The sequence below is a fragment of the Pseudonaja textilis genome, chromosome Z (genome assembly GCF_049901715.1).
Source record: "Pseudonaja textilis isolate UNSWEBS1 chromosome Z, rPseTex1.2, whole genome shotgun sequence".
NCBI classification, from domain to species: Eukaryota; Metazoa; Chordata; class Lepidosauria; order Squamata; family Elapidae; genus Pseudonaja; species Pseudonaja textilis.
The window spans coordinates 128,104,568-128,126,170 of NC_142008.1; the positions used below are offsets into that span (position 1 = coordinate 128,104,568).

At 41.1% G+C, this 21,603-nt stretch overlaps 1 protein-coding gene across 2 annotated transcripts; it reads right to left on the reverse strand.

The window, feature by feature from the left end:
• Nucleotides 1–829: 829 nt before the first annotated feature.
• On the reverse strand, nt 830–19,522 carry LOC113449985 (serine protease 53). 2 transcript variants are annotated; one of them, XM_026721127.2, is made up of 10 exons: nt 19,400–19,522; nt 14,546–14,572; nt 13,672–13,840; nt 11,731–12,011; nt 10,375–10,541; nt 8,491–8,707; nt 6,626–6,758; nt 5,352–5,611; nt 4,764–4,927; nt 830–2,588 (listed from the first exon to the last, which is right to left on the reverse strand). In XM_026721127.2, the coding sequence occupies exons 1-10, from the start codon at nt 19,479–19,481 to the stop codon at nt 2,364–2,366; spliced, it is 1,725 nt and encodes a 574-aa protein (XP_026576912.2). In that variant the 5' UTR covers nt 19,482–19,522; the 3' UTR covers nt 830–2,363. The 2 variants fall into 2 exon arrangements, with proteins under 2 accessions (XP_026576912.2, XP_087774369.1); XM_087918243.1 differs by lacking the exon at nt 19,400–19,522 and adding an exon at nt 18,508–18,618.
• Between the last annotated feature and the right edge of the window lie 2,081 nt (nt 19,523–21,603).

Sequence of the window (21,603 nt, forward strand, 5' to 3'; positions counted from 1 at the left end):
ATGATTAGGCTAAGAAATGCCCTAGTAAAAAAAAATACGTTTTAAGCCCTGGCCTAATTTGTGACTAGGGAGGGAGCCTCAATTCTAACCCCAAATTATTTCATAAGTAAAAGCCCGTGGAATAACTTGAAGAGGATGGTAGTGCAGGTGTGATTCCAAAGTGACTTTTAAGGAGTCCTTTGATCCAAGTGATCGCTTTCCACTGCTTGTTTTCAAAGGCGCCTTAAGATTAGGTTTTCTGAAGAAGAGCAAAAAGCTCAAATCTGTTCAGATTTGGGCAAATTTGAATTTTGCGCCAAATTGTCACTGACTAGATAGATGTGCAAAGCTGCCCTTCTGTTAACAGAGGTCTTCTGTAATTTTAAGCTTATCTTGAAGGGTCCATAAACAGGGAAATGGTCTTACTGAATAGACATCTTGCTGAACTGTATTGAGGAGGATACATGTTAAGGATGATAGGTAGTCTTCGAATTACGAATGGCTGTATAGCGACCAAAGTTGCAATGGACTCCCCCAAAAAAAAAAAAAAAAATTACTTGGAACCTGGTTTTGAAGTTATGGTGGTTGCAGACATACATGCACATATTCCTGTAGTCACATAAAAAAGAAAAATGCAAAAAACAATGCCCATTGGGTAAAATGTATTTACTTGGCAACCAGAACATTCATTTAACGACTGCCTGAAAATATGACATAAAATCAGGTCCAGTCACATGGTGACCTGATTAACGACCACAACTTATACCTGTAATTCCAGGCTCAATTATGGTCATTAAATTGAGGACCATCTGTAATATGGTCTGTGGCAATATTTAATTATGAACAATGGTAATGCTTGCCTTTCTTTTATTGCTGTTTATATTCCATTTTTCCAAACAAATTTTCACAGTAATTTAATAGAAAAACAAAATATAATAAATACATGTTATCAAATATAAATATGTATATATACACACAGAGAGATAGAAAAGTATAGCATATTATAAATCAGCATGGGGGAGATGTTTTTAAAAAAAGATCAAGAATCAAATGCTTTCTACAGTACAAGATGCTGGTTCCCAACAATTAAAACCTGTACAACCAATAATGTTATCGTGTACAAATAATGAGATGTAGGCCCGAGAGAGTTTAGAGATATTTAAATAACTTACTTCATTAAATGGAACATTGAAAATAAATACAGCAACCAATCCATGTCAGTTTTATCATCTTGGGGGGAAAAAACCCTCAAGATTAGCTTGGATGGTTTTTAATTCACAAGAGAAACCCAAGATTCTACCCACATCTTGCTTTCAAAATAAAGATGATTTGTAGTGAATTGCTGAGGCTCAAAGAAAGCAAAAGTGGGGCAAGAAACATGGATTCCTAGCTTGGCTACAAATGCCAAGGAAGCTGTAGTCTCGGCTCAAATCATGGCATACACATGTAATCATGGCATACACAATATAACAAACCACCCCTAAGAGTTTATTCAAAAGGCTAAGCCATAAACCACAGCAGTTAAGTTTGTAGAATACCTAAATTTGAAGGAAACAAGCCATATCATGGTTTAATGCATTGGAAGAAGTATGTCAGTCTCAATCGTCTAATAATTCTTTTGAGATACTAGAGAATCATAGTCACTGAAACAAAATGTAAATTGTATGGGACTGTCTGTAACTAATTGATAAGACTGTACTTAACACTAGAAAGCTCAGTTTTAGTACACAGGTCACTTAGTGTGTGTGGTCTGTTTTGTTTTGGTTTTAATGATAAGAAAATTCCAAAGCATTAAAAAGCAAGACACGACTATACAAACTTTACAGCCTTTGAAAATGGATTTTTAGGAGTGTTAAAACTGGGCAAGTCAGTTTTGATCAGTTTAGTCCAGAAGTCTCCAAACTTGGCATACTTTAAGACTTACGGACTTCAGTTCTTAAATTTAAAATTGCCAAGTTTGGGGACCCCTGGTTTAGTCCCAGGCTTATTTAGAGGTGGAAAAAAGGGAAATAAATATTTGCCATCTCCCGATATTTCAGGATCAGGGATGGAGTACCACATACTAACAAAAATAAAAAATGAAATGAGAAAGGCAGTGTTTCTTGACTTTGTCAGCTTTAAGACACGTGGCAAGGAATTCTGGGAATTGAAGTCCACACTTCTTAAAAGTTGTCACAGTTGAGAAACATGAGCAAGTGGATGCAATTTTGATTAGAAAATTTCCCAGGGTGTGATCACTCTTGTAGACATTTCTTTGTTACACCAACATTCATGTTGCTTCAAGACAGAGGTACATACAGATCATAAGATGAAACAAAACTTTGCTTTTCAATCCTTCATTGTAAAAGAAATCCTGATTTATGAGCTTGCTAGCTAGAAGAAGGCTATACAGTCAGGCAAGTCTCCTTATCCGTGGCCTTTGGTAGAGGGGGCTTTTGCACATTGTAGTAAGCTGACCAGGCAGCCTTCATGATCCACTCTTCATAGTTCTTTACGAATGTGAAAACCCCTGGACGAATTATAGTTCCACATCCATTGCCAAAGCTGGAAATGCCGGCCAAGAACCACACCCCATTGTGGCTGCAAACCAAGGGGTCTCCGATGCTTACCTAGAGATTCAAGAATAGAAAGATTACCATCTCAAACCAACAAAATGGGAAGCTGGGCAATATTTCCAAATCATGAGGAAGCATAGGTAACGCAGGCAGAAATAAATGATGCTATTTAGGTTATCTGCGATATTGATTCTAGAAAAAAATTAATACCAGCAGTTGTAAATCTTAATTCTCCTTGATTATTAGTTTCAAATATAGCTTCTGCTTGTGTTCAAAAATTCTAAGTATGTGTAAAATAAGAGTTGAGGAATCTTTTATTTATTCTGCCTTATTCTGTGGTATTTTTTCAATTTTCCATAATAGTTTACTGGCACTCCCTGGTGGAATTCCACCAGTCACCTAACTAGGTCTACTCCTGTTTACCTTACATGCCTAGATAAGGTCAGTAGGATGCTATTTTGCTTAAGAGCTCCATTAATGGTACTATCAACAATAATACTTTTTCTGTGTCTTTTATGTGACAAAATGGGTGAAAATTCTTAGGTTACATTTTGAGTTTCAATGGCTTAAAAGAGGAAAAGATCTGAGATAGAATTTCTGGTTTTCATCTCCAATCAGCATAAAGAATTGGATTATTGAATTAAAGTTAGGAAAAAGCCTTAGAGTGGCCCTGTATTGAATGTTTCAGCAGCACAGACGATGCACAGCTCCACTGCTTTAAAAATAATGGTTTGTGCCCTGATTTTTGCTTTTATCTCTGTTGGGGAACATCAGTTAATAATACATAAATAATAGTTATTTAAATATAATTTAACTTTAAATAGTTATTAGTTAAATAAAAGTTGGACCATAAGAAAGGCTGAGCGCCAAAGAATTGAGGCCTTTGAACTCTGGTGCTGGAGAAGACTCCTACGAGTCCCTTGGACTGCAAGGCGATCAAACTGGTCAGTCTTAGAGGAGATCTACCCCGACTGCTCTTTAGAAGGCCAGATCCTGAAGATGAAACTCAAATACTTTGGCCACCTAATGAGAAGGAAGGACTCACTGGAGAAGAGCCTAACCCTGGGAACAGTTGAGGGCAAAAGAAGAAGAAGGGGACGGCAGAGAATGAGGTGGTTGGAGTCACTGAAGGAGTAGGCATGAGCTTAAATGGACTCCAGAAGATGGTAGAGGACAGGAAGGCCTGGAGGAACGTTGTCCATGGGGTCACGATTGGTCGAACACTTATTTCGCAACTAACAACAACAAAATAGTTTTTTAACTATTTAATGTTTAGGGTGTTTTTTCCATTGGCTTTTTACTGTGGCAAGGAATTATAACTTCCCTGGAGTTAGTCTACCCCAAGCTGATCGATTTGCATAAAAAAAGTTCTCACAACTGTTTAAGTGAACCATTTTCAACATAATTTATCTTTGAAACATCTAAGAAAACAGGCCACATTTAAATCAAGTATTAAATTTTAAAACATAGGGGACATCTAAGTCAAATATATTTGCTCCTTTCATTTTTCTTTCAGGGAGAATCCAGAAATCTCAAATCTTTTCATAAATTCAGTCTTCTGGCTTTGTACTGCTCATAACAATTGTTTGTGAGAATGGTCAGGGTGAAGGTCCTTGCTCTGATTCCATTGATTCTAAGCCACAGATGAAAACTTCATTCTGGCAGTAATGTCTCTTCATAGTACACCAGACAACTGCTGTATCACTGGCTAACCTCAGAGTGCTCCTGAATTCACTCTTGTAATAAAAGAACAAATTTCAGCCAGATGAGAGATTTAGATTTTGGAATTAAGAGGAAATTAAAATTCAAAATTCTCTAAAAACTGCACTGAAACAAGAATTCTTGTTCCCCTATTCAATGGAATCCATGCAGGAGAATGAGGAAACACCACTAATGTTTAGAAGAAAAAAAAAATGTTATTTTTTTCCAAAATGGGATGCAGTCCCTTCTGAAAGTAAGAACTATTCACTCCCATTTTGCAGAAAGCACCCATGTAGATGTGCATATGTTACCAAATCTGTCAAAACGTGCCACTGTTGGGAAATGTGAAAAGGCTAAAGTAGAATTTTTTATTGCATTAAAACTCTTATTAATGAATGGAGCCATATACAAGAAAAAAGACCTGGACAATTTTTTGTTTTAGAGAGATAACCCAGTCCCCCACCCCCGCCACCCCCCGCCTTATATCATTTATGATGACCTCTAAGCTGAGACATGGCAATTCCTTACCTCACAACGCATGGATCTGTTATGTGGTGCTGCACAGATCATATCGGATGTGATGGGAGTTTCTCTCCCAGGCTCACTCGATGCATTGTAGAGGCAGTTGCAATTCTTTGGGCCAAGGATTTTTGCCTCCACACTTTGCAGAGGGCTTGGCATCCCACGGCCATCTGGATAAAGAGGAAACAATATTGTTGAATAATTATAGTAATTCTGAATGAGCAGCACCGTGGCCTAGAGATGGAGCTCTTGCCTCACAATCAGGAGGCTGTGAGTCCACTCCTAGGTAGATATTTCTGTCTCTGGGTACAAAGAGAAAATATCTGATGTGAGCTCTGCATAGGTGTCAGGAAGGACATCCAGCCAGTAAATGCTCAGTTCCATTCAGTCGCCCCAACTCCACCCCAATGCAAGGGATAACAGGGTTGTTGTTGTTGTTGTTTTTTTAAAAAAAGGGGGGGGGAGTCATTCTAAATTTCTCATCTCCTTTCCTCCTTCTCCTGCAAAGCACCATAGATTTCTTCAACATTAGGCAGCATCCTGAGTTGTGACAACCTCTCTTTTCTCCATATCTTGTATCAGATTACAACTTACCAATTCTCCGCCCACGGGTCCAGCAAGTAGAGCCAAAGGGGAACTGGTGGGTAGCATATGGGGCACAAATGGCCCAGATGCTGTCGTTGAACACCACAGGTTGTGCCAGAGTGACTATTGCAATGTCGTAACCTTCCATCATGTCAACGTAGAGACCATGGAGCTCAATGTTTTGGACAGTCCTCTTCTCTCGCCATATTTGTTGCCCTCCTTCCAGCTGTTCTCCCAGAAATACCTCCCAGCCTTCCGTTTCCTGGCGCCTGGAAAACATCACGCAGAAGGAGAAAGAATGATGCCCGAGTAAAACAAAAAAAGTAAATCTCTGCAATCAGATTGGATTGAATACAGACAGTCCTCCATTTATGACAATTGGGACTGGAGCTTCTATTGCTAAGCAATGTGGACATTAAGTGAATCACATCCAACTTTACAACCTCTTTTGCCCCTGTCTTTAAGTGAATATATGTGATTGTTAAGCGAATTGGGCAGGTGTTGACAAATCTGGCTTCCCCCATTGAATTTGTTTGCTGGAAGCCCGCAGGAAAGTCACGAATGGTGATCACATGATTCTAGGATCCTGCAATCGTCGTAACAATGTGCTGGTTGCCAAGTGCCCACATTTTGTTCATGTGATCATGGGAACACTGCAATGTCATAAGTAGGAGGCCCGGTCATGTCACTTTTTGTCAGCACTGTTGTAACTTTGAATGGTCATTAAACAAGTATAAGTCAAATCTTGTCTGTAATAATTTTGGACTGCAGTTTGGTGGTTTGATTTAATATAAAGAGGGAGGTTTTCCAGATGTTCTGATTTTTGTAAAGTCAGGCCAAAAATTCTGGGAGTTGGGATTCTACCGCAGTCAGTTTGGTTTGTGGTTAAGGCACCAGGCTAGAAAACTGGGAGGTGGGGAATTCTAGTCCTGGCTTAGCCACGAACACCAGCTGGGTGACTTTGAGTCAGTCTTTTAGCCTAACTTACCTCGCAGGGTTGGATACATTTGCTACCTTGAGTTATTTGTAAAAATAATAAAGGCAGGATACAAATAAATAGTCATCAAGAACCATGGCTGAGGCTTAGTGCCAGATTCATTCATGTTTACAATATAGAGAAATGAATGGGTCAGGTTAGCTAAGCTAGAGAAAACGTTCAAAGGACACCATTAGTTGAAAAGAAGTTTTCCGATCTAATCCAAAGTCACTGAGATAAATGTGGATATTGACCAACATGGGCTCTTCCCTACTCAGAGGCTGCCTCACTCCCATCTTTCACTCACCCAATGAAGCACTGGGCAGCAGTCAGGATCCGGTCCTCCCCAATTAAGGTGCCTCCACAGGCATGCTCTCCTTCGTACTGTAGGCTTGTATACCAAGGCCATTGTCTGTTCTCGTGTTTCAGGACCCCACAGCCTGGAGGTCAATAAAGAACGCAAGTAGTCCTCAACTTATGACCACAATTCAGCCCAGAAGTTCTGTTGCTAAGCAAGACAGTTGCTTTCCCTCATTTTATGACCTTTCTTGCCACAGTTGTTATGGGAGTGACTGCAGTTCTTAAGTTAGTAACCCGGTTGTTAAATGAATCTGGCTTCCTCATTGACTTTGCTTGTCAATGTTAGCTTCACATGCAGTGCCCCTGGGACACTGCAACCGTCACAAGTACTTGCTGGTTGCCAAGTGTCCAAAATGGTGACCATGGGGATTCTGCAATGGTCATAAATGTGAAAAACAGTCACAAGTCACTCTCTTCAGTGCCGTTGTAACTTCGAACGGTCACTAAACAAATGGGTGTAAGAGGAGGTCTACCTGTAACATGAGGTGTCACTTCATCTTATGTCTCCAAAGACAACAGGTACAGTACACACATATATATGGCTACATCCATCATCACCTACTCCACATTGGCAAGGGTGTGCCAGACATGAACCCTGAATCCCTCCAGGCAACGCACACATGATGACACCAAAGTTTTTCACAGTGTATATATTGAAGGGGAAATAAAATAAGCAAAAGAGGCCGGTTGAGTTGCTGTGAAAGGGAAAACATTTTTTCTGGTTTTCAAACCAACCATAGCCAAAATGTTACTATTCCATACAGAAGGAATTATTCCTCCTGGATGTGGCCTTTGGATGCTTGGATGAATAAATATGCCATATAATTCCTGTCACAAAAAAGGCACCAATGAGAACATCCAGCTTTAAGCCATGATATGCCCAGATAAGAAGCAATAATCAGATGGGGATCCTGTGACATTCCAAATGTGATTGTGTTCCAGTTCCCATCATCCCAAGCAACATCGTTAGTAGGAGTGGAGATTGTAGTTCAGTGTAGGAAGAGCTATCAATCCCCTCTTCTCTCTGATGCACTAAATGGGTCTTACATTAAGATTGGAGTGTAGACTATGGGTGTACTTCATTTCCCAGGCTGGCTGGAGAATTCTGGGAATTGAAATCCACCTCTTGAAATTACTGGGCTTGAGAAATGCTGCTCTGTAAGATGAGGGCCAGTTTGGCATTGTGATTAAAACGGCAATTATACAGAATTGGTGACTAGTTAGAGCAGTGTTTCCCAACATTAGCAATTTTAAGATGTCTGGATTTCAATGGGGCTGGCTGGAGAATTCTGAGAGTTGCAGTCCACACATCTTCAGGTTGCCAAAGTAAGCATCGTTGATTCTGTTTTTGGTTGATAGCTGGTATTTATTGCAAAAGCAAACTTTTGCAAGTCTTTGGTTTAAGCATGGATAATGCTTCTGTCAATCTAGCAGCTCAAAAGCATGTAAAAATGCAAGTAGAAAAATAGGGACCACTTTGGTGGGAAGGTAACAGCGTCATGCCAGCCACATGACTACAAAGATGTCTTCTTTGGCTTTGTAATGGACATGAGCACCTCCCCCTAGAGCCGGAAACGATTAGCACATATGTGCGAGGGGAACCTTTACCTTTACCTTAATGCAAACAGACTTAGAAGTTAATTTGGAATCCAAGGTTAGCTTAAACCCTTCCTTCTCTGACAAAAGAAGAGGCAGAACTGAAAGCTGGATCAGAAAGCAAGAAGGTGAAACTAAGGAACGTCACCAAAATCCTGAAGGGAGGCTTTGAAGAGTAGATTGTCAGTGAAGGTAGCGAGAGGTGAAGGTGCCTACCTGTGCACATGTAACTGTCAGTGGTGTTGGGTATGGGCTCAATCTGATTGGCAAAGGAGGCCCCTTCAACATGAGACTGGATCCAGTTGCTATAGGCTCTTGTGTCTGTCAAGAGGGTGGGTCCGTAGAATTGGGCGCAACTCATGGAGGAACTCATGATGCCTGCTTGGAACCATCGGCCATTCTCCAGGCAAACCAGCGGGCCACCCGAGTCGCCCTAGGTGGAAAGAGATTTATTTATTTTTTTTGCATTTTCTCTGCATGCACAGTGATGTCTGGCTCCATCTCCTCCTTTGCTAGCGGGTTTTCTTACTGCATGATCCACCAGTGGGAGCTAGTAGCAAGGAGATGCCTCAGACTGCTAAATTAGAAACTTTTCCAGCCTTTGATGGGCAACAACATTAAGTTAAGGGCATGGAGTAGATGAAGGGGGAAAAAAACCCTAGAGATAGGCACCAAGGAAAAGAATTATGAATTCATAATTATGAGAAAAATGCTAAAACCAACCACCAGAACTGGGAAATCTGTTGGTCTTAATCATAGAAATACAGGGCTGAAAGAGACCGTGGAGGCCTTCTAATCCAAACTGTTCTTGAAAACCTCCAGCAAAGGGGCATCCACCTCCAGAAGGCAAGCTTTTCTATTGATTAATTATTCTCGGTGTTAGAAAATTCCTCCTTATTTTAAGGTTTGATCTCTGATGAGCTTCCACCTATTGCTTCTTGCCCTGTCCTCGGGTGCTTTGGAGAATAAATCGAATTAGGTGTCTCTAGTCTGGTGAAAAGAAGGACTACAGTGACACAACAGCAGTGTCCCAATCTTTGAGGGGCTGCCACGAAGAAGAAGGGGTCAACCTATTTTGCAGAGTACCAGAAGGCAAGACAAGAAACAACAGGTGGAAACTAATCAAGCAGAGAAGCAACCTAGACCTAAGGAGAGAATTTCCTGACAATCAGTGGAACAACTTGCCTCCAAAAGGTGTGAGTGTTACAGTACTGGAGGTTCTAAAGAAGAGAATGGCAGCCGTTTGTCTGGAATGGTATAGAGTCTCCTGCCTTGAGCAGGGTTTGAACTAGAAGATCTTGAAGATCCCTTCTAATATCATTATTGTGTTATATTAAGCTAGACCTAATTATCTCAAGTTATACTTAAAGGCCCCTGCTGAATTCCTTTTCTTCACCACGTTGCATTCCCTCTGTGCTATACAGGAAAAAAATGGAGGGAACTGTACAACTTCCTGAACCATTTTCTAACCCCTGGATTCGAAGATTTTCTCAAATATTGCTGCCGAACTCCCCAAACTCAGATCTAGAGGGCTAGAAATTTGATTTACATTCTTGCTTTAACATTAACAACCAATTCTTGTCCATCAAGGGAGAGTCATGTGAAGATATTTAAATTTAGTAGCTGAAACAGTGAGGTTGCACAATGAGCAAATAAGAGCAAACAAAGAATACAATCACCATGTGCTTTACTGATCAACTATATTACTGTTCAGTGATGGGATTCAATTTTTTTTTACTACCGGTTCTGTGGGCATGGGTTGATGGGCGTGGCAGGGGAAGAATACTGTAAAATCTCCAGTCATAGATGGTATTTGCTGGTTCTCTGAACTACTCAAAATTTCTGCTACCAGTTCTCTAGAACTGGTCAGAACCTGCTGAATAGCACCTCTGTTACTGTTACCGGAAATAGGAAATTCTACTTAGAAAAAAAGAGCATGATAGATCCAAACTTGTAAATTCTGCCATCTACTGGCTAAATACTTCTGTAGTCATTGCAATACAAAATACATCCCAACATGTATTCCAAGTTTCCAACAGTTAGGAAGCAGCAGACAAGCACATGATTCTTTGGAGGTTGGGAGTGTGTTGTTTGACTAACCTTACAAGGTCCTCTCTTGCGGTCAGGAGTCATGGCGCAGACCATGCCAGGCAAGGCAGGGTTGACAATCCGCCTGTTGCGCAGATTGCTGTAAATGCAGTTGCAGATGTCGACAGTCAAGAGGTCCATGGTTATCTCTTGGAGGTTCATGGGGTCTGGCAGGTGGACTGGAAGGCAAGAAAGAATAAGGTTAAACATGCAGAACTGGTAGCCCTAAACACATCATTTTGCACTGAAATGTATGCATACACACACTCTAGATACACTCAAGTATGCACACACACAAAAACTAGCATGCTTACTCATTCTCTTGCCTCTAGTGCATGTAGTCCTTGATTTATGACAATTGAATCCAAAATTTCTCTTGCTAAGTGAGACAGTTGTTAAGTGAATGTTGCCCCATTTTATGGCCTTTCTTGCCACAGTTATTAAATGAATCACTGCACTTGTTAAGTTAGTAGCACAGTTGTTAATTTGGCTTCCCCCATTGACTTTGCTTGTCACAAAAGTTAACCACATGATCCCAGGACACTGCCACTGTCATAAATATGAGGCAGTTGCCAAGCAACTGAATTTTGATCACGTGACCAAGAGGATGCTGCAGCAGTTGTGTAAAAAATGGCCATAAGTCACTTTTTTCAGTGTCCTTGTAAATTCAATTGGTTACTAAATGAACTGTTGTAAGTTGAGGACTACCTGAGGTCTCTCAGACAAGACACTGTCCACCTCCACTTCGTTTCGACCTGGCTTCAGCCCCTGTTTTTCGGGATTCTTTATGGGACTGTACCCTTTGCCACTAATCCCATCAGCATCTATGGCTCCTGGCCGCTAAGCAACTGAGGAAGACTTCCTTTTCATCAGAATGCTGGTTTCCTCCCACAGAGGGAGGGAAATAATGTAACTAGCAAGGTGATGTCTAGTGATAGTTTTATCCACGCTTAATGTGTCCAGGACCCACCTAAAGAAGGGATCCCCACCCCTGGGCCATGGCGCACTACCAGGTCTTGAGCCGATTGGAATCGGGCTGTGGAAGTGGTGGGCGAGTGCGTACATGCATGCAGTGGCTGGGCGCATGCTTGCATGGTCCATTTGCGGCGAGTGGTGGGTGTGCATGCCTGGCGCTTGTGCAGATGGAGCTGCACGTGCATGTACTTGTCCACCAATTGTGTAGAACCATTTCCCCAACCCCAACCTGCCAGTCCACAAAGCCAGAAAGGCTGGGGAACTCTGCCCTGAAGCCTCTCCTTGTCAATAAGAAACTCCAGGCCTTTTTTTTTTTAAATCTGTCTTTTACAGATTCCTGAAGCTAGATATGAAGACCCTCCAGGCCTCTCCACTCTAACTCCTTCTATTCACCGTTGGCCGCAACGTCTCCCCAGCCAGTCAGCCAGCACTGGGTCCCAAAAGCAAAGCGGTGGTCAGCGAAGGGCAGGCAGATGGGTGCGATGTCTCTGGTGTAGCGCACAGGCTTGGCCAGGTGCACCAGAGCAATGTCATGGCCTGTCTCATAGCTGGTGTAGTTTTCGTGAGGGATGACCATGGAGACATTCCGTTTTGACCCTCGGGCCCTCCTGCCAGTCAGTCTCACACTTCCCAAGATCACGCTCCACTGGTTCAGGTGAATTTGTTTCCCAATCCTGAAATAAAACAACATCTGTATAAGAGAGCTGTAATCCCCTTCCCAACCTTCTACCATCTATACCTGGAATCCAGTTTTGGTCACCACATTACAAAAAAAGATGTTGAGACTTTGGGAAAAATGCAGAGACCTGGAGACTAAAACATATGAAGAACAATTGCAGGATTTGGGTTTGGCTAATCTAGAGAAAAGGAGGATTAAGGGGAACATGATAGCAATATTCCAGTGTTTGAGGGGCTCCCACAAAGAAGGGGGGCAATTTATTTTCCAAAGCCCCAGAAGGACAAGAAACAATGGATGGAAATTAATCAAGGAGAGAAGCAATCTGGAATTAAGGAGAAACTTCCTTAGTTCAGTGAAGGACAGTTCATTGTGAGAACAGTTAACCAGTGAAACAGCCTTCAGAAGTTGTGGGTGCTTCATCACCGGAAGCTTTGAAGAAGAGACTGAACAGTCACTTGTCTGAAATGGTGTAGGATCTCTTGCTTGAGCAGGGGGCTAGACTAGATGACCTCCAAGGTACCTTCCAGCTCTATTCTGATTCTGATGTTTCTGATTCTGTACAATTCCCATCATTCACAGCCAATATAAATGACTGAGGATGATGAAACACAGGGCTTTTAATGTGGAGAAAGATTCAGGTTGAAGAAAGATTACCTTGGGGTAAATACCTCGGGTTTTAATTGATAGAAAAAAGTTGACCATTTTGCTAAAGACACACCGAACAATTCTGAAATGTCTGTTTATTACAGCTGAGTCCCCAACTTACAACCATTTGTTTAGTGATTGAAGTTACAATGGTACAGAAAAAAGTTACTTATTACCATTTTTCACATTTAATGACCGTTGTAGCATTCCCCATTATCACATTATCAAAATTTGGGTACTTTTGGGGGCTCAACTATGGTCGTAAGTCAAGGACTATATGTATTATTTTCATTCAGGGACACCTAAACTACCAGTCCTAAGCATTCCCAGGTAAAACATCTGTCTTCTGTCTTTCTGGAGAATTAGTTCCAGAGTAGCCAGCCCAATGATTTGATTTGGTGTTTAGCAGCTACTGCTTCAATTGAATCAATTCCATTTGATTCAATTAAATTCAGTTGTAGACTAGTACAAGATGAATACTCTGTGAATAGCTAGCTGGATAACTGGATAGCTAGACAGACAGACAGAGAGTTAGATAAATAGGATATGGGTGCATATTAGGGTGCCTGTGTGTGATGATGAACAAAATCAATTCTAAGACAAAGTTAAAATACATGCATTAAATAATCCAACTAGCAACTCTAAGTGAGACCCAGGATTCAACCTATATTAAATGATTATGTAGAGTCTAAAATTACATTAAATGTAATAATATCTAAAATTACAAGTGATACTATCTAATATTTAAATGAATTATAACTACAGAGAATGCATTGCAGAAAGTTGGCCTTTTGGGGTCTGAAGGATTTTTCATTCTGCTGCACCAAAGCTAACTACATATGTTGTAACAAAAGCAGCTTTCTACTGCCAATTTAAATCAAAACAGTCTTCAATGGGTTATGGTGGCAGAAGTAGGTTGAGCCACCGATGAACCACTAGGAGGTATAAAGAACCTTGTCAGACTAAGAGGCATATTAGGGGCATGAAAAAGAATACCCATTTTTACTTACTCGTAAAAGCAATGGGCAGCAGTGAGAACCCATTGATCATTAATGAGGCTTCCTCCGCAGACATGTTGGTTGCGATATTGGACACTGACTTGCCACCGCCATTCGCCAGGCTGGGCGTTCACACCACCCGCTATCCGTAGAACAGGCCGTTGAATTCCACATGTTAATGCTGGATGGGGAACAGGAAGATTAAAAGGCAACTTAGAGAGAGGTTATCCAATTTTGTTTTGGTGCCTTGGAGCCACTGTTGACTCCTGGCAATAGCCTAGGTGAGTCCCTGTGGTTTTCTTGCTAAGGTTTATGGAAGTGGTTTGCCCTTGCCTACTTCCCAGGGTTGAGAGAGAGTGGCTGGCCCAAGTCATCTAGCTAGCTTCATGCCTAAGGTGGGATCTGAACTCAGTCTCCTGGTTTCTAGCCTGGTGTCTTAAGCACCGTACCAAACTGGCCCTCACTTGATAGAGCAGGTTTTCTCAACAAAGGCAACTTTATGATATATGGACTTCAACTCCCAGAATTCTCTTTAAAATTATTGAAACTATAATAAGTTAGCCATATGGGATTAGTAAAGTCTTGTTCTTCTCTTATTGGCTGGTGAAATGTACAGCTTCAGAGCAGGTAACTGGGATTTGGGGGTGGGGTATGCTTTGTTTCTGAAATAGTCCTGATCACCTCAATATGATGCAAGACCAATTTTTCCAATTTAAACTCAGAAGCCAACATTTTAAGCCGATCCAAATATTGTTTGCAGCTACTTTTCAAACTTAGGATAGAAGGGTCCCATACTAATCCATTTTCAGCCCAAACTTTATATGGTTTTATGTAATTAGAAAGTGTTGCAAACTAAAAAAGAAACATGTCCTATTAATGATCATACCTGGAACTGATGATCCTCTGTGAAGAGCTGGTAAAAACAAAAAACATGGTTGTGTTAAAATCTCCTTCAAAATAAATCCAATATCTAGTTAAATGCACATATAAATCCCCTTTGCTACCAAATAGACATTTAAAGTTACATACAAGTAAGATAAAATATCAACAATTAAAATGTATCCACAAACACACCCAGCTTTCTGCAGAATTTCTAACTGGCTATAAGTCAATTGATTTGATAGGGAAGAATTGCCTTTGAGATAAACGGACATGTTTGCCCTGGGTTATCTCTGCAGTTGCGTGACTTCAGACATATTAGTCATGCCTGATTCAGTTCAAAGGGGCTACTCACTTGGAGTGGCAATTTCCAGCTGCTTGCGACAGTTAACAAATAGAAGCTGCTTCCCCAGTTGCTCCGTTAGGGATTTTTCCCGAATTTCCTAACAATGAACTGATAAGAAATTTTGGCAACAAATATTGAATTGGCTTCTTTTTAGCATTGCCATTTGATCAGCAGCAGTTGGTTAAGTACAGGAAGTCCTTGACTTATGACCGTAACTGAGCCCAAAATTTCTGTGGCTAAGCAAGACAATTGTTAAGGGAGTTTTGCACCATTTTAAAAGCATTCTTGCCACAGCTGTTAAGTGAATCATTGCAGTTGTTAAGTTAGTAACACGGTTGTTAAGTGAATCTAGTTTCCCCGTTACTTTTGCTTTTAAGAAGGTCACAAAAGGGGATCACGTGACCCTGGTACATTGTAACCATCATGCCGGTTTTCAAGTGTCTGCATTTTGATCATGTGACCAAGAGGATGCTGCAATGGTTGTAAGTGTGAGGTCATAAGTCACTTTTGCCAATGCTGTTGTAACTTCGAATGATCACTAAATGAATGGTTGTAAGTTGAGGGCTATCTGTAGTAAAACCTGATAGTTCCTGTATGGAAAATATAGATTGTTAATACCTGCAAATTGATATTAAGAGCCTCAGTAAATGTTGAAAGTTAAGTAGGATGAACAAACATCTGAGTAATGCTTTGGCAAATTTAGATTCAACCCTTCTCTACTACAGTAGTTAGGTTCAATTTAGCTTCAAAAAAAAATATGTTTGCTTTGCAACCCTCTAATATAATGAGATCATGTCTATTCCCCTGAAGTCGGATGTGTTTTTTGTTGGATGACCAGGAAACATCAAGGCAGGCTGAGATCCACATGAAACACTAAAAATGCAGGCTGGTGTGGCTTTGTTTGTCAAAGGACAACTCTTCCCCCTCTCTCAACATGGGGCATGCCAACCGCCTTGACTAAGAGCTTTTGCATGAGCTAAGATAAACTCCTGGTAGGCGTAACGCTTGCAAACCATGACTTAATGCCTTTTATCCAGAGGCCTGCTGCTCTAAGCAAGATTTTAAGGAGGCAAGATTATCCCTGAAAGAAGAAATGGGGATCACTCCCTTGGGGCCCATATCCGCCTTCCCGTTCGTCATTCATGACCTCATCCTTTGAATCCGGTTCAATTCATACACCGAATAAAAATCAGCAGCTACAGGTAGTCCTCAACTTACAACCACTTGTTCAGTGACTGTTTGAAGTTACAACGGCATCGAAGAAAGCGACTTATGGCCGTTTTTCATGCTTGTGGCCATCGTAGCATCCCCATGGTCATGGGATCAAAATGTAGCTGCTTTGTGTGCTTAGGATGGTTGCACTGTCCCAGGATCACACGATGATCATGTTTCGCGACTTTTAAAGTCAATGGGGGGATGCCAGGTTTGTTTAACAACCACATGGCTTGCTTAACAGCTGCATTGATCTGCCTAACAACTGTGGCAGTAAAGGTCATCAAATGGAGCAAAATACATGTAAAAACTGCCTCACTTAGCAACCAAAATTCTGGACTCAATTGTGATCATAAATCAAGGACTACTTGCATGCAATTCTGAGCCGGTAATATACATTACAGTTGTTAGAGAGTGGTGTGTGTGTGTGTGTGTGTGAGTGCGTGCACGCGTGCCTGCCTGCCTATGGAATCCTTTTGAATATTGTCCGTAAAAAGAAAAAACACCATGAGGGAAATGACTTTCCTTTAAACCCAATCTACATTTGGCTAAATTCCTATTTTCTAAATGTTTGAAAAAGAATTTAAAAAAATTTCCTGCTGCTAAAAAAAAAAATCTGAAGTGGTGCATATGTTTTTGGGGATTTTTCTCTTTCCCTCAATTATCTCATAGGCCGGATCCTCCTTAGAATAAAATTGTGGTTCAAAATTGAGAGGAATGCAGGCCAAACCCTTCATGTTCTGGTAAGCCTTCCAGGCTATGCACCAGGCAAGGGTCCAAAAAAATCAAGATGGCAGCCACAACAAAAACCAAGATGTCGACCACAAGAAATATTAAGATGGTGGCCACAAGGAAAATCAAGATGGCTGTGTCACTCTTGTTATGTCCAGATGGTTATGGTGCCATCTTGGCTTTTGAGCCCACCTGTGTACCCTCCAGGATCTCTTTATCGCCTCTCTTAGGTTCAGCTGGCAATAGCAGGGAAGAAAGAACCAGGGATAGCCACTTTAATTTCCCACTATCCCCCAAACCCCACTTCAATGGCCGCATTTACTGATTTTTGGCAGACTTAAATAACAAGCTAGATTAAGAACCCAGGTTTGAGTAATGGCAATAACTGGATATAACAGCAAGCAGTGACGCAGAACACAGGGGAACAAAAGAGCTGGAAAAGGAGGGAAAGTCACAAAAGGTAATATAAATATCTTATTTCAATATTTGTTCATGACGGAAGTTTACGAGGGTTAACAAAGGGAAACCCCAGAAAAATGGCGATCCTATTTCTTAGCAATCAAGTGAACACAATCATAATGTGCCAGCACATCGTACTTGCCTTTGATACAGGAAGGCCTACAATTGGTGTCTTTCTCTCACTCTCCAAAGTGAGGTCAAAAAAGACAAAGTGGCCAGTTTGGCACCAGATATCAAATATGTACAAATAAATATAAAATTTCCTTATTTTATGAGCAGGGCCTACAGTTGCCGTCTTTCTATTTTGATCCCTTCTCAACTCCACAGTGAATCTGTGCCTTTCTGCACAGCCATTGTTTATGGCCAGTCGCTTCCTTGTAAAACAACTTTGCAATCTTGAGAAAAATCAAATAAAATGTTCAATTTTGAGATCTGAAATCTCGAAACAATTCCCACTTGTGTCTGACAGAATAAAGAGTGATGGTGGTAAACAAAACTGGCATTTTTTAACTAGCATTTCACAGGTTAAAGGGTTGGAGTTCTGACATTTAAAACAGGTTCTGCTGCTCAGCTGGGAAAGAAGATTTATAACCAACATTGACATTCTTAGCAAACTCCAATTGGTTGGCTTTCTCACATCTTCAGATTCCTTCCATGAAACAGCTGCAGGAAAAAATCAAGGAACCTTGCCCCCAGGAAGTAAAGTTTGTGTCTGGTTCAAGATGAAGGATGTGAATGCACAACTGAAGACACAGAAGCTTTTTAATGTGACATTTGGGGAATCACTTTACATTAGCTGACAGCTCCCTTGGAGGGTGATGGTAGCTTGTTCGTCTGACTGCTTTGGTGTCTCCAAGGCACGGAATGGCAGCAATGATAACAAGCAAAAATTCAACAGGGGGAGATTTCCCCAGCATAATATCTTTTCACAAAGATATTGGGCTGGCAGACTGGCTAGCTGGATAGATAGATGATTAGACAGACAGACGGATGGATGGCGGGAGGGAGGAAGGGAGGCTGGAAGAAAGAGACACAGAGAGAAAGACAGACAGATGACAAAGAAGCCTCTGCAAACTTATCAAGAAGCATACATACTCAGCGAAGAATAGCGTATCTTCTCCCATTTGCAACATCCCCAGTGGAAGAAATGTTACCCATGGGAAGTTTTACACTGGGAGTACATGTGTGCTCTCCAGTGCCAAACTAGATCCAATACGCACACTGCACTTTCTTAAAGGCAGCCATGTGTTACACAAGCATCACCAGCAGTGATCTTCCTGTTTGAAGCTCAGGGCGATATCTGAATCAGCTCTCTCCATCACTAACCCTGCTCTCTTGTGAAACAGTTACATTTCCTGTAAAAAATATATATACATATTTTTATTCTAAATTTATTTTAAATTTATCTAATTTATTCTAAACAGAGATACCAGATTGCAGAATCAGATTGCTGTTAAGGTTGTGTTATTGGTTGTTCCAGTTTATCCCAAAAGGATATGGCATCTCCAGCTGGTCTTTTCTAATATTGAGTATACCCCATTTTTTTTCAGAAGCAGCCAGAATCAAATGAAATTAAACTATGCAACTTTCAAGAGTTCCAGCCTCTTACATATTTTTTTATAAAGTACCGATTGCTTGCATACTCTCCCTGCTTTTTTGCTAATCTAATCTGTCTCTTCATTAGCTATATCTCCCTTCGCACGCACCTTTACCATCTCTTTACCCACTATAAAAAAATGTAAATACTACGTATAAAGGTTTTTTTATTGGCTGGGTAGCGGTCCTTAAAGGGCCTTATTCCCACCCATTATCCAGCCACTGCTACCATATGGCACATGGTAGAGCTCTATTAACTTATTTATCGCAGATAATATTTGTTTTAGACAAAGCTGTTTGGGTCTGGCTTGAGAATTTGGCTTTGTTTTCTGTAGCCAAAGAGCAATGGAGGGAGACGCTCCATTTAACCATCCAATTATCTTTTTAATAAACAAACGGTAGATTATCTAACAACCAAACTGAATCATCTTGTAATAAATTATAAATCAAACTAGCCCTCTATAGACCAGGCTCAGACCTGGTCTCACTAACCCTTTATCGAACTTAGTGACTCACCCAAAAGGATCAAGGCCAGAATCAGCCCAATGTTGGCAGATCTTATCTGTCTGGTCATCTTTGCCAAGTTATTTCTTTGCATCTGCTTGTTCTGTGCAGGATTCAAGGTTTATATATATTCCAGGCATGTTACAGGAGGAGGATCCTCAAGTCGCTCCGCCCACATCACACCTCTTCTGCCCTTGCACAATCTGGCATTTTTTGACATGTGTAAGCTGAAGCTAAATTAGTCATCTTCCTCTCCCCCCAACCCCAACCAAAGACTTAATATGCTTTGCCAGAATATTAACCAACAGTGGTCCTGCTAAGCTAGCAGGAGGAGTGGGGGGGGGAAATGACTTTTTAATCATTCTGTAGCTTCCCTCTTGCTCCTTGTAAGATGGATTCAGACAACCTTTTCTGCCAGCTTTTGCTGCTTGAAACTCTTCGGGTCTTATATATGCAGGAATTCCTTTACAAGGATAGAAACTAGCCTCGCCTCTCCGAGCTCTCAGTGCCAATAATTCGCAAACTACACAGAAGTTGACTCCAGCTCTCCTGAAAAGAAAATAGGTTGTATCTTCAGGCTTACCATCTTCCCCAAGCGGGGAGGAGTTCCTGATCGATGTGAGGGAAAATCTACAGCTGTTTTGCAGTATTTGGTCCCTAGTGTCCATGGGAAAACAGGCAAGATGGCAGACAAGGGCATTGCCATGCCTCTTTGATACTGCATCAGGATGCTGCATCTGATTTCTTGCTCATGTTGATCCCCTACGGAAGCCATTTATTTAGGAAAAAATATATAGATGCCTACTTGCTCATGGCGACTCTAGGCTGCCTACAGAAAATAAAACACAGTGTAGAAGGAACAAAAAATAATAAATAAAAAAATATTAATAAAGTAATCTCCCAACTCATCCCTTGGCGACAACACACACTCATATCAGCCATTTAATGAAAACTATAATTGCTACAAATATATAAATATAATAAAAAACAAATATCCACACAGGCAACTTGCTATGGTAATTCCACAGTTACATTCTGTTCTTCAAATGGCCTCAGCTTTCAGCTAATTTCCTTTCTTTTTGTGTGTGTGTTTCCCTGCTCAAATTCCTTCAGATGGACCCAGAAAAATAGCAATTCGGCCATTCTGAACACTCCTGGCAGTGTTGGCTTGCTGCGGGTTCTGTCAATCAATCAATGACCTCTAGAAGAACCCAGGCTTCCTGTAACACAGCACCTGCCCTGTGAACTAACCGCCCCCCCCCCCCCCGGTACCCTGAACATTTATATGACTTTTACTCTGCCCACCTTCAAAGGAGCCCTAAAAATGGGGTTCTTTCTCCAAGATTTGGGTTAAGGTATTTGGTGGGTCTCATTAGGTTGGGAGTAATGTAGGAAAGATTTTTTTTCTTAATCTACTTCATCTGGATGGATGACTATATTCTTGTTTCATGCAGTCTATTCACATTTTTATCTTGTGAAATTGAGTAATTTTGGAGATGGGTGGCTAAGACACTTGGTAAATGAATCAGTAAGGAAGACAGGACCTGCTGCAGTCAGCTCCAGTCGTCTCACCGCAATTCTACCTTTTCCGGTCCAGCCATGAGGCCCCATGCGTCCATTTCTACAGTGGCTGCCAGAGAGACTGGATGCCCCTTTTCTGAGTAATCTCCTTTTGGGGAATCTTTTTCTGGTGGTTTGGTGAGGGATATCTTTTGCGTCATGGAAAACTCTACCAATGCTCCAGATACTAGGCAGCCAGATCTAAAGAAGCTTCTTGGGTGAGAAGTGAAACGTCTTCAAAGAAAAAACAGAAAATCCAGTCGCCTCTTGAAAAAGCACCTTTGAGACAATTAACAGAATGGATTTTAGTTTTGACTTGAGTCTCAAGATCAGTGGGGGGGTTTCTCAACTATGGCAACTTTAAGACATGTGGACTTAACTCCCAGAATTTCCCAGCCAACCATGGCTAGGGGATAATCCTCCCAGCAAATCCCAGCATTTTGCAGCCCTCCCCTTTCCTACAAAGTGCTAGATAAGCTTAGGCACCAAGGAGGAACTGAAAACTCTGAGAGGCCAGTGAAAAAGCAGAATCATATGTTGGCTGGCTATTCTTTGGCGTTTTCCTATTTTCTCCCTCTTCTTGTTGATTGAGAGCGAAGGAACTGATGTTCTAGAACTGCACATGTCTTGTTTAGAGATTTATATAATTGAATCTG